The sequence below is a fragment of the Neovison vison genome, chromosome 4 (genome assembly GCF_020171115.1).
Source record: "Neovison vison isolate M4711 chromosome 4, ASM_NN_V1, whole genome shotgun sequence".
In the NCBI taxonomy this organism is placed as follows: Eukaryota; Metazoa; Chordata; class Mammalia; order Carnivora; family Mustelidae; genus Neogale; species Neogale vison.
Window position 1 is genome coordinate 214,057,030 of NC_058094.1, and position 18,113 is coordinate 214,075,142.

Below are 18,113 nucleotides of genomic sequence, written 5' to 3' on the forward strand. Positions count from 1 at the left end.
AAGGCAGAGGCTTTAATCCACTGAGCCACCCAGGCGCCCCAAGCTATTACTACTTTAGTTCTTAGTCTCCGCATGTTTGCCCTTGAACTCCAGCAAAAGTGGTTGCTCTCCGCTTTGAGTGTGAATGACACATGGAAGACGGTGGTTCTTTCTGGAGCTGGGGGGAGGGTCCGGACTGGGAGGTGACCGAGAAAGAAGCCTTGGGTGGCAGAGGGAATCCAGTGTGTGATTCTCTCCTCACTCTTTTCTGCTTCTTGCCTCTTGGTTTTCCTCCCTACTTTCCCTGTCCCCTTGCATATAAGGCTAGCCTTCGGTGCTCCTCTCCGGCCCTGCTTGGCCCAGATGGTGGCCTTTCAGGGTGCGAGGTTGCTGACCTCTGGCCTCTAGCGTAGATAAAGGAGCAGGTGGGCACCTGGGCTCAGTGAGTGAAGTGTCTGACTCCTGCCACGGATCAAATCCCATGTCAGGCTCCCAGCTCAGCATGGAGCCTGCTTAAGACTCTCCTCCCTCTGCCCCTCCCCACTGCACAGCCCTCTCTCTCTCTCTCAAATAAATAAATAAATCTTTAAAGAAGAAAAGAGAAGAAGAGAAAAGAAAAGAAGAAGCAAGAACCCTCTGCCCCCACCCCCCCAGGCCTGGGCTCCCCACTCTGAGTCTTTATGAGACCCGGAGCTGCCTGCGGCAAACGTCAACAGGAGAGATCCTGGAAAAACCTGGAAAAACCTCCCTTCTCAAAGCCCTTAACCAGTGCCCCACCTCATAGGAGGGCCCAAGTCAGTCTGGACCCTTGAAGCCTTCCTGAGACATTCATTATCAGTGCTGTTAAGAGACCTCATAGATTTTCTGGGCCAGTGGTTTTCTATGATCCTTTCTTCTAATGAAAGGATCTCTATGGACCTCTGATATATAAAACATAATGTAGCATTTAATCAGCATCCATCTGTTTTATAACTGAAAGCAGACACATGTGGTCAGGGAGACTCGGATTTGAATGGAGATGCTCCTCTCACTACTGGCTCCGAGGCCTTGGGCACGTGACATCATCTCTTTGCCTCATTTGCAGGAATGGAATTCAAGACTGCCACCTCCCTGAGCCGAGACAAGGACAAAATGCTCAGCATACTGTGCTTGGTACACAATCAGAGTTTCAGAAATGATGTCGTTTACTTATACTGATGATGGATGTGAAGTATTTGAGATTATTTGGATGGACACAAAAATGTGCAATCAAGGATTATAAGTGATACCCACAATTTTAGGCCAGCTTCAAGATCTTTTTTGTTCCTGCATTTTGTTTCCGTGGTATAGCAAGTAACAGGAAGATACTCATTCACACAAAATAGCAGTTTCCTTACAATCTCAGGACACTCAAATATTTGAGTATTTGCATTATCCCTGAAGCACCTTCGAGAAAATCTTTGAACACCTCTGACCTAGTCCAACCCCCAGCTTTTAGAGTTGAAGAAACAAACGGGCTCAGATGGTCGCATGACTTGCTAAGATCCACAGTGAGTTAGACCTTTTAACTCCATGCAACCCACAGGCCAGACTTTGTGGTTGGAGGGCCTGGTGACAGCACCAGACCGATGTCCTCATTACCTCAAGACCGGGGCCCCTTGGGAAGCTCCAAGTTCCATTACGTGGGGCTGAGTTCCATTACCTGGGACCGGCGCTGCTTCTTGCCCTGGGGATTTGCTGTTTTGCCCGGGTTGGTGATCGTGGGCACACCATTCACGTTCTGTGGGGACAAAGACCAACCCATCATCAGGAAGAGAACATGGTGGGCGTCAAGAGGGGCCGCGTCACCGCCCCACAGCATCCCACGCCTCAGCACTGTGGCCGTCGGAGACCAGAAGCCAGGGAGAGCGTGCCGCGGGGAGCCAGTCCACCATGCCTCCAAGACACAGAGTCCCAACCAGCGGGTATGAAGCAGCCCATTTGCAGAGACTTTTGAAATCTGGCAGGATAGAGCTCTGTCCTTGTCAGACAGCTTCACTTTCTGGCACTTCATTAGCTAATGAAGAATCCTTCATTTTTCTTTAACACAAAGAAAACAAAACAAAACAAAATAATCTCACCACAATAGAGTCTACAGTTGGGTAATCAAAATTTGGGCTGATGTAAGTAAATGTGAAACCAGTTCTGGGGGAAGAGGTGAGGCCATAAACTCTGCTTTCCTTTATAAATGTGACCCTTTTTGGGGCACCTGGATGGTGCAGTCGGTTAAGTGTCTGGCTCTTGGTTTCAGCTCAGGTCATGATCTCCTGGCCAGTGGGATCGATCCCTGTGGCGGGCTCTGCACTCAGCAGGGAGTCTGCTTCAAGATTCCCTCCCTCTGCTCCTCCCACCACTCACAGACAGGCATGCTCTCTTTCTCTAAAATAAATAAGTAAATCTTTAAATGTGACCCTTTTTATATGGAATCCCGACTGCGGGGAATCTTGAGGGTGACTCTCTGACTCTTGGAAATCTGGCTGGCTGAGTACTGGGTTTCCACGGAAAAGGCTAAGCTGCCCTTTATGAGGCTAAGCTGTCTCAGGGCCAAGGTTCAGAGGTCCGCAGGCCCTCGCCCAGAGCCTGTCCAGCCCTTCTCATGTGCGGGCTTGGGTGAGCATCTCTGTGTCCTCGCATCAGTGGCTGCCGCTGGGCTCCAGGATAAGCTGCCTGGCACCTCTGTCCCTGAGGTATCTTGAGGGACTTCCCAGTGATCTTGAAGCACAGAAAAACCCCAAAGCCTTACCTTGCTGTGCATCAGGGAGGTGACGTCTACAGTCGATGTGCTGCTGGAACAAAGCAAAGGAAATGGGAAAACACTAGCGGACCAGACTTTGTGAGATGGGAATGCCCTCACTCCCTCTGGTGTTTGGTGTAAGTGACCGCTCTAGAGTTGGGTAAGATTAGAAGACTAATCTCACCCGAGTCTTCCTGGCCTTCCAGAGATGCTGTCAGGATTTGTGGGGACACAGCATTTCCTTAGAAGCAGTGCTGACCCTCCTAGCAAGTAACAGGGAGGGCTCTCTAGGAGCCAAGCACTTAAATATGGACCTCAGTCCTCATGACACCGTTATCGTCACAACAGAGGGATGGCACGTATTACTACCTGCACGTACACAGTAGGCAGTGGGCCCAGAGAGGAGCTCCGGGGCTCCTGCAACCTCAGATGAACATTTCACAAGTTTCTCCTTCTAGACAGTGACCTTCACTGAGTCAGCTGGGGAGAGTTGCAGGAGCAGGAGGGGCCTGGGCTGCACGTGGAGAAAGGCAGGTGAGAGCAAGAGGTTGGGGGTGAGAGAGGAAGGTGGGAACTGGCCCACACCAGTACTGGCTGTGCTCAGGGCTAAATGTGTGCTTTGGTTTGTCGTAGTTCTGAGGACAGTGGGTGCCATGAGGTCCGTGTGAAGACAGCTGTTGGACACGTGTGCAGGACTGGAGTCGCGTGGCAGACAACCATGTCCAGGCCACCCAAGGGGAGGGTAAGGAGTTGATGGGGCTCAGAGGGAAGCATTCTTCGGAGGGGGTTGCTAGCGTGGAAGGAGTGGAGCGGTACGATGTTTCCCCCATTCCTTCCCAGGCTGGGTGAGGAGGGCAGGCCCGGAGCCCCTCAGACAGCATGGGAGGTGCCGGCCACCCCGGAAGATGGCCGTTCTCACCCGGCGAACGGCCTGGCTCTTGCCAGCACTCTGCTGAGGGAGTTCTAGGGCCAACTTGAGCTTTTGCTTCGGAGTTTGGGGACATAGATTTAGGTCTAGAGAAGAACAAAAGCAGGTCATGATTCTGAGTCTCTCAGTGTTTGGCGCACACAGAAGGTGGCAAGGCCAGAGCTGTCTCGAAGAGGCCCTATCCAAGAGGCCGAGGCTACCCCAAAACGAAGAGGCTGTGGGGGACTGAGGCAGCAGAGCACAGAACCGAGGGCTGGGGGTGCATGGTCATCCAGGAGGGCCTCACCGCTGCCATCAGGCCTGGCGCTCTGCAGAGGGCACCCCACGGGGATGCTCCAGAGGCGCTGAATGTGGGCACTTGGCAAGGGAGGGAGCCAGGGAGTCTCAGAGGGGGAGGGTACCGGGAGGGGTCGGAAGCAACAGAGGGAGCGGCAGGGGCCCAGAGGATGGGGGGAGGAAAGGTGAAAGTCTGTCCCCACGCACTCTGACCTCTGACCGCCTGGGTGACAGCAGGTAGGACGTGCTGTGGCTGAGAGAAGAAAGTTTTGGGGGAGTCTGGACCAGACTGCTGACTCTCTGCAAAGGAGGTCATTCTGCTCTAACGCCTTAAAGAACCAGAGAGCAGTGAAGTTTGCCTGAGATCTCGTCCAGGGCTGTGGAGGGGAATGGGCTGCTGTGACTGAAGGCCGCAGCGCCGGGGAGAGCAGATCTGTCTCCCACCCTGCCGCGTTCTCCCCTCACACACGCTGGTTACGCTCAGGGCAGCTCTCATTGCCCAAGAAGACACGGAACTGCAAAACTCAGCTCTGCTGCACACCCAGCCTTTAAAGCAATATGCATCACAGTAACCCTTAAAGACCACATTTTGACATAGAATTTCTGGAAGAGATGAGCTCTTAATGGATCTGTCTCACATGAATGTTTGGGGGCTGTATTTCTCCTTTTTTAGCTTCTCTCCACCCTCCCTCAGCTCTTTCATCAATTGTCCTCAGATCCGCCACCCGTGACCTCACCCTTCTTTGTCATATCTGACAAGGCTAAATCTAGTGAGACCACGTGTAGTATCTAGAAGATACTTCGTGATTCTCTCAGAATCTCCCACCGACATCTATTCTGTGAATGTTTTTCTATTAATTAGTTTTCTATTCTACTTCAGTTCTACTTGGTAGGCGTGTAGGCCATCAGATTGTCTTCCTGTCTCTTCCCTCATGACTGCAATGCCCTGTGGTTGAGGGAGTTGTCCTCAGGCTCTTGGCAGGTGGTGCCCAGGTACAGAGAGGAAATCAGGGCAGAGGGGAGGCATGACATAAGCCTGGCCCATACTTCTAGAAGAGCTGTTTAGGAGCTCAAGTACTGGCTTTCCTGGCCTCCGGGATAGACCTGGCCAGGCTCTGTGAGGGAAGAGGGCAGTCATACTCACTCTTCATTGACAAAGATGAGTTCCAGAGAGGGCTGGCTGTTGTTTGCCTCAAGACCTACAGGAGCCAAGGAAGCAGACATGAGATGCGGAGGCTGGAGCCGACCATACTGGGCAGGGGCTCAGGGCTGGGGCCGAACGGGGGAAATGAGGGCATATCCTGCTGGAGGCAGGCATGACCACCACCCTTCCCTCTGCTCTGAAAGCATGGCAGGGCTTGCGGGCACGGACAGGCCTGGGGTGTTGTCAGAACCCTTGGGTGCTTCCTCCCCCCGAAGGAGCAGCGGTGGCTGCTGTGAGCAGGGGAGGAAGGAAGAGCCAAGAACGCAGGGTCACGAGGGAGCTTCAGGTTCCAAGGGCTGGCCTGGGATGGAGGGGAGGGGTGGGGCATGGGTGAGGGTCCTGGGGGCAGCACTGAGCCGGGCAGTGTCCCGGGGAGGGGGGGCCCCGGGGTAAAGGGGAGGTGAACTCCAGCAAACTGTACTGATGGGCTCGGCCTCTTCGGTGCTGGAGCTGCCAGCCACGAGCTGCTCCTCCTCGGCACTGACCAGCTCCTGCAGCACGGCCTCCACGATGGGCATCACCATGGCGGTGGTGGACGTGTTGGAGAGCCACATGGACAGCAGCGTGGTGCAGCACATGAAGCAGAGCAGCAGCCTGCAAGGCGGGGCGGTCGGGGCGCCGGGTCACAGCGGGCCTGCTGACCCAGGGTGGCCCCCCGCTCCTCTCACGGGGTCCTCTGGGGCCTCCTACAAACCCAATGGAGCTGGCCTCGAGAAGGGGCGGTGGGGTCAGGAGGCGCTGGCGTGGAGCCAGAAGGTCAGGGTTTTATGTCAAGCTTTCGCCTTTGTACTCCCAGGGCTTGGCACGGAGTAAACATTACCTTCGTGTTTGTTGAATGAATAAATCACACCTCCTGGGCTAATGGCCTCAGCCAGCAGGAAGCCCTTCCTTAAGCAAAGACTAGCTTTGGTTGTAGGGTCGCCCAGGCTGGGACTTACTGATGGCTCAGCTCTGCAGATGCTGGCTTGGTAATGAGGTGTGCTTTGGGTGCATAAAGGAATTCTTTTTATTTTTGCCCTCCAGCCAACAGTTCTTCAGGGCCCATGACAGTCCCTTCTCTGCAGCCTCATCCTCTAGTTACTAGTGACCAAACAGAGACTAACATATGGAGGTCACAGTTCTGTCTATCACTTGCCCGCTGCCCACTTGCTGAAAGGCTAGCGCCCCCCTCCGCCCCTGCCCTGCCCCAAGCCACACAAGGGTCCCATGTCACTGCGTGAATCTCTTCAGCCGGTATCTTGAAGAGTCAACTCTTGGAAAACATTAACAAAAATAACCGTCAAGTTATTTCATTTTGGCTTGGGAAACACAGTGTGTTGCTGGTATAGACGTGGTTCTGACTTCCGTGAGACCAACCTGCATAGAGACTCCCCATGTTTCTTACTTGAGGTGGGATCCCTGGCGTGGTGCAGTGTGGGAGCACCTTTTGTGTGGATTATGTCAGGCAGGCCAAATGGTGCTGTTTCTGTTTAGGCTGAGGGCAACAGGAGTTTGCCTGCCCCATGGTGGGGGGGCGGGTGTGGAAACAGGCATGGGGAGGAGTTTAGTGAAGAAGCATGGAAATGCAGTGGGCTCAGCTTTCTTGAGTTTGAGTGTGAGTACACAGTGGTTTCAAAGAGCTGCGGAGTCTCCAGCACAATTGCAGATGCCGTTGTGTGTCTGGGAGGTTGAGTGTGGGGTCCAAGGTGATTACTGAGTGACAGGGCAAATGACACCAAATTAAGCTGTGGTTAAGTGCGAAACAGGAACCTCCTTTGAGGCTTAACCTGTATTCATCCAGAGGACTCATGTTGGAAACTGGTACCATGTTGTTCATTTATATCCCATCAGACTCTCAAAGGAGTCAGGGCCGCTTACAGAAAATGTCCCAAGAAAGCTGTAAATAGGAGGTGGGACCCAGATGCCGAAGGAAAGAGAAGGGTAGGGTTGTTCCATGCAGCAGAGGTCAACACAGAACTGTCAATCCTGACTTTGCCACACATTCCCCAGGTTTGGGAATGTTTCCCCCTGGCATTGCCAACAGCAGACAGAGAAGAGGACAGGGCTGGGGGCCTGCAGGGCATCTCAGATGCCTGGTCAGAGCCAACATGTCTGAGCTGTGGTCTGAACCAGTGACAACAAAAACTCAGGATGGATGGGAGGAAACCTCCATCTCTCCTTAAATGACAGAGGAGAAGACACCCATTTCCCTGTCCAGCCCGTTCCCTGTTAACACCGGAAAAAAGGTTGAGAAACAACTTGCATTGGTCCATCTCCTTTTACCCAATGGGCCCCTTGGATTTTGTAACCTGCTGCCCGGATAAATTATTGAGACTGTGGTAATAAATGACACCAACGTCACACGCACATCTCTCTTCCATGATCGACGGCCCAGCAGCCCTGATGTCATTCCACCCCCATTAGTAGTAAAACACCCGGACCCGGAGTCACCCGGGGGCCCAGGAGCCCTGTCCAGGTGGACCCCTGGCAGCTGGGGGCCGCAGAGTGGCTGGGCACCCCAAAGGCTACTTACATGCCCGGCTTGGCTCCGGCCATCATGACCATGCGCAGAGCAATGCGCTTGTGCAGGTTCCACTTCTCCACGGCAGCCGCCACGCAGATGACGCCCACCAGCAGCAGCGTGGTGTTCTTGAAGTACTCCGCGGCCACCTGCGGGAAGGCAGCGCGTCAGCCCCTCCCGCCCGGCCCAGCGCATGCGCCCGGCCCAGCGCATGCACCCAGCGCGGCGCATGCGCCCAGCCCAACTCAGAATGCTCCCCGAGACCCCGCAAGCAGGAGGCGCAGAGGTGAGGGCTGTTGGCATCGCCGACCGCTTGACATTTTGTCTGACTGTTTGACGTATATAATATAAACCCTCTTTAAAGGGGGAAAACAAGGACATTTCTCATTGCAGGAGAAATGAAAATGGCGGGAAATGTAAATATAGCAAAATATGTGGTGTTGGAAATAAACAAAATCTATATAATCATACTGCTAAACTTTGATGACTGAGTTAACCAAAACCGTGGGGTACCTATACCGGGAAGCCGGAGGCAGAAGGTGAGGGTGCTAGGAGGATAAAATCCTCATCGGCTGTCGTTGGAAATCAACTGATAATGTCTAAAGTGATAACTCGAGAATTAACATAATATCAAATAAGGGGGCGCCTGGGTGGCTCAGTTGGTTAAGCCACTGCCTTCGGCTCAGGTCATGATCCTGGAGTCCTTGGATCGAGACCCTCATCAGGCTCCCAGCTCTGCAAGGAGTCTGCTTCTCCCCTTTCATGCTCTCTCTCATCTCTCTCAAATAAATAAAAAGAATATAAAATAAGAGGGGCGCCTGGCTGGCTCACTAGGGATAGCATGCGACTCTTGATCTTGGGGTTGTGAGTTCCGGCCCCACGTTGGGTATAAAGATTAAAAATAAACTCTTAAAAAATAGAATATTAAATTAGAATATTAAATAAGAATACTATATGGTGCTTAATTCCAGAAGAATCTGTTAATAAAGATGGAAGTTGTTGACCCTGGATGGGGGTTGGGCAGAGGTGGGGGACTTGTTGGGGTCACAGAGGGGGAAGGCAGCCCCCTGCTTCTGCTTAATCTAGTTCTTGTCCCCAAACCCAATCGCCAGTTGGCACTGTCACTAATGTTTCCCGAGGGGAGAGTTGTCCTGCTGGGCTGGTGACTCTAGGGCAGAGTCCCCTCTGGGAGGGGCTGATAGGCCTCTGGGCTGCGTGGGCATGGGTGAAGATGCTGCCCCCTAGTGGGACGTGGAGGCACGCGGGATGCCCAAGGCTTAGGCTGGGGACTGGGGAGGGGTGTAGGGGAGGGGTTGAGGGAGGGATGCAGGGGAGGGGGTGGGGAACGGATGGTATCTAGGAACTTTCTCACTGCACCCTAACTTTCCTAGAGGTCTAGGAGGCAGCTCTGGAGGCGGAATTGGTGTTTGCTTTTCCTCTGTCTCCGGAGGAGGGAAACCCACAGAAGACACAAGACTCAGTACCAGTTCCTCCCCTGGCCCAGCGACTTGAGGCCCCTGCAAGGCCTTCCAAAAGGTCAGTGCTATTGTGGTTACTTTCCCAGGGGACTGGCTGGCAACCTTTTCCTTTTCTGCCTCTTTGGCACATATCATATTAGAATACCAGTTTGTGGTGGCCTTTTAGGAGCCCAGAGCCTACAGGACAGGCGAGGTCACTTTCTCAGGATTCCTTTCAAGGGGAAGGAGAAAGGAACCATCCTGCAGAGAGGGCCCTCTCCTTTCCAGGAGATTTCCATTTCACATTCACTTTCTCCTCAACCGTCTAGGAGGCAGACGCTGTTAGTACCTCACTTGGCAGGTGACGAAGCGGACTCAGAGGGGTTAAGGAAATCTTCAAGATCAGAGCGCAAGGGGCAGGGCAGGGGTGGGATATCAATCCAGGTGTGTCTGAATCCAAAGCTACTACACAACACATCAGGGTGGGCCAACTGGAAGCCGTGCGTCTAATTCAACTCTAGGGGAGTCTTCTTGGTCTCCGTGAGAGCATGCGTAGGCACACATTGCTGTCTTCATTCATGATCACAGTCCTGACTCTGGCCCTAAATAGCTGGGAGACGGGCTCTGGGCTGTTTTCATACTTGGTGTTTGGTGGACTTAGGTCTATTCGTGTGCCCTCCTGCCGCCTCGTGATGGGTGTCATGTGCTTGGGCCGTGAAGCCTGGCTGTAGTCTGTGCTTAAAAGGCAGCACAGCCAAGTGGGCAAGAATGAGGGTTCTCGAGTCAGCCAGGACTCAGCTGTGTGACCCCAGGCAAGTTAGTCAACCTCTCTGGGCTTCATTTAGGCATCTAAGATCTTGTGCATTTCTACCTTTTGTAAAGCTGTTGTCAAGCGTAAATGACAGATGCAAATCAGCTAGCCTGTGGGGCGGGCGACCAGGATTTTTGGCAGCTCTTTCCGTCCCTCGGTGTTCCACACAAAGGCTGACCTGCTCTGTGGCCATTAGCACACAGAATGGACCCAGCCACGAAGCTGCCTTTCCACCTTCATAAATCAAAATTCTATCCGATAGTGGTGTTTGTTAGTTGTGCAGCCCAGTGGGTTTTTTTGTTTGTTTGGTTTTACAATAAAACCTTGGTTATTTAGAACCCCTCAAGGAACACATGGGTTCCAGGATTCTTGAGGGTTATTTTCATCATTTTCCAACCTGCGTTGCTTACTCCTGCTTGCTGTGGGCATTCTTTTCCCCACTACCTAATTTCCGAAACTGATATTCTCTGAGTTGGGAAACTGGATAACAAAGCTCATTAGAATTGTGTATCAAGAGGAACAGGATCTCCAGACGCACGCTCCTTTTGGGAGCAGAGTCCACGGCGTCTGTGATGTTTGCAGTGGTGGTTTTATTCTTGCCTTTTCTGCTTTTCTTCTCTGTGGTTTTTCTCTGTTTGCCCGAGCCCTGAGCTTGGAGAGTAGAGGTGTTCCTGGGCAGTGTTTTAGAAGAGATGTGCTCAGGGAGGCGGCCTGGAAAGGCGGGGCAGAGAGGAGAAACACCGTGGGCTCTGGAGTTCCAACAAACTGGTTTGAAGGGTGGCTTCGCCGCAGAGGAGCTGGAGGCTCTTGGGCAACCCATGGAACCCCGTGGCCCCGTCATTCCAATGTCTTCCGTGGCGAGAGTCACGATACACAGTTTAATCCGTCACGGCGTGGCCTCGAGTCAGATAACGCAGGCAGGGTATTAGAATGGTGCCTGGCATACAGGAAGTGCTCAATAAATGTCCATGTTATTAAAGAAGTGGAAAAAGGATACAAAGCTTCAAGGTGAGATTGAGGGCGATGCCAGGGAGGTCAGCACAACCGAAGGAGGGAAGAAGAGAAAGAAATGAAATAAGAAGGAGCAAGGTGGGGCCTGAAAACCAAAGATTCCCCCAAGTTTTCTCAGCGAAGTGGGAGCTGGGCTGGAGGCAGAGGCCCAAGGACAGAAGGGCCGGCTCATGGGGTCCTTCACTAACTAGCTCAAACTGAGTGAATCACAGGCGACATTCATTAGTGATGAGCTTTTAAAACACTATTTTCTTTGAAGGTGGAGTTATTGGTTGATCTCTAGACAGGTTAGGTTTTAAATGTTTAGAACAATTTTTGTAGAGGTTGTGGCTCTGTTCCTAGACTTTGGAGAAGGGCACTCCGGACAGCCGGCTTAGCTCAGGAGGAATGTGAGTCGGCCTCCCTGGGGCCACCCCGGTGGAGGAGGCCTGAGGGCCAGCCCATCCTCCCTCCTCGGGAAGGCGCTTGCGCACGGGGAGAACCCTTAGCTCCCTGAAAGGTGGCTGTTTTCTAGATCCTCCCTTTTCAGGCAAGTAAAGAGTAAAGGGCAGTTTGTACAGGTTACAACTTGTTCAAGACTGGTTAGTGACAAAACTGGATTCAAACTCAGGTTTACCCTACTCCCAGCTTGGACCCCCAACCCTTTCCACACTGCCACTCTACTTGCTCCTGGTGACAGCAGCCAGAGACCGCAGGAGGTGGGGTGGATCTCACCGTGCCCTGATGTGGCCATCTGGCAGCTCTTGGGGGAGGGACCCCAGAAATGCAGACGCTCTGCAGGTCAGCTGTGGGCGCCTTTAGGAATGGTGGGAATATGGGAAGCCCTCAGGAGACCAGGGGTGGCCTCTGGCAATGGACTTACTTTGAGGCTCTTCTGGACATCCAAGCAATTTTGCAGGAAAATCCTCTAGACCCCAGGAGTGGGTGATAGGGGTGGCTCCCCCTCAGCACGGAGCTAAGCCCCCAGCCCGAGCTGGAGCCCAGGGAACAGCATTCCAGCCAGTACCGCGGCAAGGCAGCCAAATCCAGCGCACCTGACTCTGGGACTTTCCCTGGGGAAAGGAATGCTGTTCCTGCTGGATAAGCCTCTGCGGGCTCCAACACGCTCCTGAGCATCTAATTGCACTCCCCAAGGCCAGAGGTTTGCCAACCACACTCACTGTGTCTGAAATGTCAGGAAGCCCGCGGGAAGGGCCTCTGCAGCCGGGGCTCTGGGCCTCCTTGCCCAGTTTGAGCAGGAGTTCCTCTTCCATCTGTTTTATGTATTGAGTCTCCCAAGATGTGGTTTAAAGAGAAGGTTTTGTTGCTAAAAAAACATTCTTTGCAAACCCTGCCCTAGAGAAGCTTAAAGCAGGGACACTCTGATGAGCGCTGACCCGGGCCGGAAGTCTGTTTAGCTAACTCGTAAAGCGCCCCCAGTTTCTTCTCTGGGACCTCATGGACCACCTCCAATGGAGGAAACTGAGGCAGGGGGCTGGGCTCTGAGTCCACTGGTAAAGGGGCTGGCTCCTTAGGGAGTAGCTCTTGCCCCAGAAGCATTAAGTTGGCCTAAGGAGGCCGCAGTGTCTGGAGATTCCCGGTCCCAGGCCCCACAGGAGCTCAGCTCTGGGCTGCATCTGGCTGGCTGTGGGTGAGGGACGGCTGTATGGAGGGGGTCAGCCCCCGTGGTGAGCAGAGGCCAGAAAGGCAGAGCAGAGTGGTACGTGGAGTGTGTCCAGGTCTAAACAGATAGAGAAAGTCAGGGTCTGGGGGCTGGTCGGCAATCTGGCAGGTCAGAAGGATCAGGAACCGACAGGGAAGCAGATTTGTGACATTGAACTCCGGTGTCATGGGGCTGCTGAGGCTGTTCTGTTATCTCAGCTGGAGCCGCCCTGCTCCCTCTCCTCTCCTGCGGGAGCTGGAATGCCACGGACACTCGCCAGGGGCCGGCAGCGCAGGGCCGCGGAGACAGCAGAGGGGGTGTGTTTGTGTGTGCGCACGTGCGTGAGTGTGTGTTGGGCAGGGGAGAGATAGAAAGCAGATGTCATCTCTACTGGAAGTCGTTCCTGCCCTGGACACCCTGGAGACTCCTCCGGAGCCGCCGCATTCCAACCATGCCTCTTCCTGCCCCAGAGAGTGCTCTCGCTCCCGGCCTCCTAGAAACAGCAAATCTTAGCTAATTTGATTGTCCCCGGCTGTGGCAGCACCTTAGAAAGGCATAGATGATTCCCGAGGCAGATACAATGATAGTCGTGAGAGTCACAACGGAGGTAAAATAAAGAACAAACCTCAACTCCTGGCCTTAGCTCTGTGCGCCCACAGACAGAAACAGCGGCAGGACGCCAACCCGAAGATCATGGGGTCCCAAAGTCAAAGAGCCCTTTGAGTCCATCCCCTCTCCCAAGGCACAAAATCTACCTCTAATGTCCCTGACTTGGTCACCTGGCTTACCTTCCCAGGACCAGGAATACTCAGCCCCCACCTGGCTGCCCAGCCTGGCATCTGCCCACACATGGAGCGGGTCTCTCTTACCGTGCGTGGACTCTGGTTCTGGTTTGAGCCTCTGAGCCTTGTGTGCTGAGCTGCAGAAGCCAGAAATCACGTCCCTCTTGAGTCTTCTCGTCTTTCCTCGGGTGACTCACGTTCTAGATTGGGGACATCTCAGCGACCCACCACCACACGAGCTCCCGATCTAGAATCTGACGCTCTGGGCACAGACGTTTATTAACTCAGCAGACTTCAGTACCTATCGGCCAGCGGTTAAGAGCACACGTTCTGGGGGCGCACACTCCCGGGTCCAATCGTGACTTCTTAACCTCTCTGAACTTCCATTTCTGAACTCCTCCGTAAAGACAGAGCTGAGAACCTCGTTACAGGGGGTTAAGTGACACGGAGCACGTCAAGGGCCTCCCAGAGGGCTTGGCATATGGTACGTGCTCCAGATTTTGGCAGCTACGCTGGGCTGATAGATGATTCATGCTGCCTCTGGACTCAGCTAAGAGGCAAGGTATTTTCCACACACACTGTGAACATTTATCCCTATGAAACGTCATTCTGTCACTCCCAGGCCATTGTCCCATCCTGTCAGCCTTGTTTCTGTCCTCATTAATCAGTTGGCCCGTCCAGCTTCGGGTCATCTGCAGATCTGATAACGTACCTCTCGTATTTCCACCTGGGCTCTCCCCCTAGTCTACTGCCAATACGTTACTCGAGATGTTTAAGGTTCAGCTGTTTCAGCCAGCACTCGAGTCACTCGACTGAGCTATCATCCAGCCCACACTGGCTCCTTAGATTGAGAAATATTTTCCCCCTGGAAATTGTGAAGTTTCCAGAGAAAAAGTTAATTTGTTTTCAACAACTTCTGTTTAAAAGGCTGGGGAAATTATAAAGCCTCCTAGAAAGACGTCGATCAAAAAGTGGTCAAAATCAAGTTTGTATTTCATTTAGCTAGAACATTCCCTCTTGGGGAATTGGGTGAATCCTCCGCAGGGCCAGAAAACGAGGCATGGGTCTTCTGTGTTTTCCCATTTGGCTTGTGCCTTCTCCTTTTCAGAGGAGAAACTTCTCAAGGTCAGGAGTCTATCACTTTGTATCACTTTTTAGCAAGGCAGAAAGAAGGAAGTCTAAGCTTTGCACACAACAAACTCTTAACCCCTGCTGACTATCAAGTCATCACCATAAAAATGAACCATTTGTATGCATACATCAGCTGTGAGACTTGAGAGGGCAGAAATTCCCTGTTTCATTTTTGTCACAGTCAGGGTCCCGTAACGTGGCGCCTGGTAGATACAGAACTCAGGAAATATTTTTCTGAATGTTGAATGAATAACATGAGGGACAAAAGCCACGGTTCTAGGGGCGCCTGGGTGGCTCAGTGGGTTAAAGCCTCTGCCTTTGGCTCAGGTCATGATCCCAGGGTCCTGGGATTGAGCCCCGCATCGCATAGGGCTCTCTTCTCAGTGGGGAGTCTGCTTCCTCCTCTCTCTCTGCCTGCTTCTCTGCCTACTCGTGATCTCTGTCTGTCAAATAAATTAAAAAAAAAATCTTAAAAAAAAAAAGCCACGGTTCTAGAGTCACACTGATCCTACCCACAGGCCTTCCTTCAGGTGGAAAGCACACTATTGCACACCGTCTGGAAACCCTGCAACCAAAAACCCTTCACTGAGGGCCAGCACAAGGATCTAGTCCACAGATGCCACAAATCCCAGGGGCTGCAAATCTTTGTGGTGAGGTGACATGTCCGCAGAAAGTTGCTGTCAGGTGTGTCTGATGTACCCCTTCAAGGCTAAGGACATCAGATCGGCTCCAAGGGAAGGGAGCAACACTTTTAGCTGAGGTCTTTGGAAAGGCTTCACTGTAGAGGGTAACTGGGCAGGATTTTAACAGTGGAGGAAAGTGGAGAGAACTTTGAGTCAAAGCAAGACGAGGCAAGCACAATGTGGGTTTGGGGAGTGACAAGTAGATGATCTGACTGCCTTTTCCCGGGGAGCCTGCACATGCTGGTGTGGGGGTGTGGCTGCTGGTGGTGGACAAGGTCTCCATCTGCAAAGTTGAGTGGCTTCCGAAGGGTCATAGGCCCTGTGTTCTACTTACTGGCATTTTCCTCTACTCTGAGTTTAAAAAGCTAGCTAAACAGACTACTTTTGGCTGAATGTGCTTCCTACAGATAACTGTTAATTATCATTGCCAGCCACCACTACTTTTTCAGATGGGGTAGGGCTTTTCACCTCTAATGACAAGATTTGCCCTCTAGCTCCTCCAGAACTTTCCAGAACTTGCCTAGCCCTTCACCGGACAGTCTTCCTTTTCTCCTCACAAAGTCATGCTATGCCCACAAACCACTGACTCAATAGATGCCTTCTAGGTCAGGCCTTCCTGGCTGTGCAGAGGGGCGGGCCCTTGGATGAACCGTTGCCTAGCAACATCTCTACGGAGCAGAGGCACTGAGTGGGCCACCCCTCTGGACGACTCCTGCTGCAGGCAGCCCTTGGAGAAAGAGGGACGTCATCTACTTCAAGGCTGTCATGCTGTTGGCTTTGGGGCTGCCCATTGTGAAATACAAGATAGAAATCTTTTAATTAGTAGTTAGCTCACGTTAAATGTTAGTTAAGATTCAATTCTTTCTATAATGTCATTTTTTTTTCTCTGCCCTCTGTTTTCACCCCCTGATTCATGGGCTTCTGGTGTCTCACTTTTAAAGAGAAATCTGTAGAATAAGTTTAAATGCTCTTCTTAAGAACAGTCGTGTTTAAGGTTGGTGGTTTTTTAGGCAGGCCCACAGACCAAACTACCTATTCTTGTTTCCACAAAGGAAGGGGACACTTGGCAGCAACTGGCGGGTGATGCAGGTCACAGGCTAGGTTTTCTGTGGCCCTCCAGGATACTGGTGTTGTACCCATTTCCGGGAATAAAAGCACTGCTGATGGTTTGGGGGCGCCCATCCTTTTTGACTACTACAGCCACGCATCGCCACCAACTCTTCCACCCCAAACAAGAACAATACAGAAAAAAAACGATAACAACAAAAAACTCAGTGAAGACCAAAACCCCAAATACCCCAAACACAAACTAACAATCAGATTGGTCAGTTGAGTCTGTCTGGTAGAACAGCAAGCAAGAATATACTTTGAAATCTAATGGATATGAGTTTGAATCCAGTTCTGCTACTTCCTACCTTGTGATTTTGAGTGTGATTCTTAACTCTCTGAGTCTCTTCACTCATCCGCAGAATGGAAGTACTAACACCCACCTTGCAGAGATCTCAGGGGTATTACTTTAAGTAATATAGTACTTCCACTGTGGGGCCCGATTGCTCGTAGGCCTGCAAACATTGGATCCCTTTCATCCTTCTTCTTTGCCTCTGTCCTTTGTTGCTACCATTCAATCTGTATCAGAAGCCCTAAGCAGAGACCAGTGCTGTGACAAGAGTCTAAACAGAACCAGGTAGTAATGGATGGGGACCATCTTTCATCTTGCTTCTGGGTTCTGGTTGTGTTTTTCTTCTTTCCCACTTGTGCTGGGTGTTAAGTGTATGCCCTGAAATCTGACCACAACCTGGGCTTGATATTGACAATTTCTGGATGCGTTTTTAAGGATGCCGTAGAGAGAGGGAGAGAGAGAGAGTGGACAGAGAGGGCAGGTTCTAGGTAGACAGAGGTCAAGGAAAGAATATGTAGTAATCTTGAGTTGGGGAAGAAGGAATAGAAATTTTTTTTTTCTTTTTTTAGGGGAAGTGGATGAAAACATTGTCAGGACTCAGGAAAACATCATGAGTCTCTCTGTCAACACACATTTATTGAGCACTTACTGTTTAGGGGCTGAGGTTTATAATGAGATTCCAAAGACCTGGGAAACCCGATTCCTACCTTTGATTCCTGCCTTATAGTGTAAGTGGATACAAAAGACTGAGAAAGGTCAACAGCAGGTTGCTTTTAGGTGCTAACCCCCCAGTTCCTAGAGGGTTTCAGACTGAAGAAGCAATTGGATGTGATCAGTCAAGTAAGGCTTCCTGAAAGAGGCTGTTTGAGGGAGATGAGGGTCATGGGGGAGGAACTCAGGGCCTGGAATAGCAGCTGCAAAGGCTTAGTGCTAAGAGGTTTTTCCAGAGGGTGAAGAAAGCCCTGTTCTCAAGTGCTTTGGGACTCTCCCTTCACCTCGAGCCCTCTTTCAGTGGCCCAGAGGGGCCCTGAGCAGGGAGCTGGGCCATCAATGTTCTAACCTCGCTGGACCGGAGGACTCCGAAGAACGGGTACAGGAAGGCAGGCACCAGCGCTGCAGCTCCGAGAGGCACGGCCTCAGACACCCAGTACACAGCGGTCACGATCAACACGTAAGCACACGCAGCCTCCTGGAAGGGAAGGAAAGTAGGCGGTTAGTCACAGGGAGAACCACTGCCATAGAGAATCCAAATGAGACCCGGGTTGGAGGCAACAGGCATCCAGACTCGAACACGGGCCCCAGGACACAGCCCTGGGAGGTGCGAAGCTGGCCTTGGCAGGGCCATGTGGGGGTCTGTGGCGGGGCCCACACTTGGGTGTGTGCTGTAATGGCTGCTCCCTGGGTGGACCGGCACCTGGCACGTGGTCTGTGGCAGTGAAGCCACCAGACTTAGGGTATCACGGCTCTGCCGGTGCCTGAAACTGTGCAGGATGGGGACTGAAATGAACTGTGTCCAGACCCACGATCACAGGCTCTAAAGATGGAGTGCGCAACTCGG

General features: G+C 52.3%; 1 protein-coding gene across 6 annotated transcripts in view; it reads right to left on the bottom strand.

Annotated features, from left to right (window-relative positions):
• The window catches only part of SLC13A4 (solute carrier family 13 member 4), a 40,236-nt gene that overhangs the window by 16,659 nt on the left and 5,464 nt on the right, over positions 1–18,113 (bottom strand). For 4 of the 6 annotated variants that reach the window (XM_044246643.1, XM_044246639.1, XM_044246641.1 and 1 more), the window contains exons 2-7: positions 17,616–17,744; positions 7,652–7,788; positions 5,561–5,733; positions 5,080–5,134; positions 2,741–2,783; positions 1,661–1,738 (exon numbers count right to left, since the gene is read on the bottom strand). In XM_044246643.1, coding sequence (XP_044102578.1) covers positions 1,661–1,738; positions 2,741–2,783; positions 5,080–5,134; positions 5,561–5,733; positions 7,652–7,788; positions 17,616–17,744 — 615 coding nt within the window. The remainder of the gene's footprint in view (positions 1–1,660; positions 1,739–2,740; positions 2,784–5,079; positions 5,135–5,560; positions 5,734–7,651; positions 7,789–17,615; positions 17,745–18,113) is intronic. The other 2 variants (XM_044246642.1, XM_044246640.1) reach the window with 1 other exon arrangement.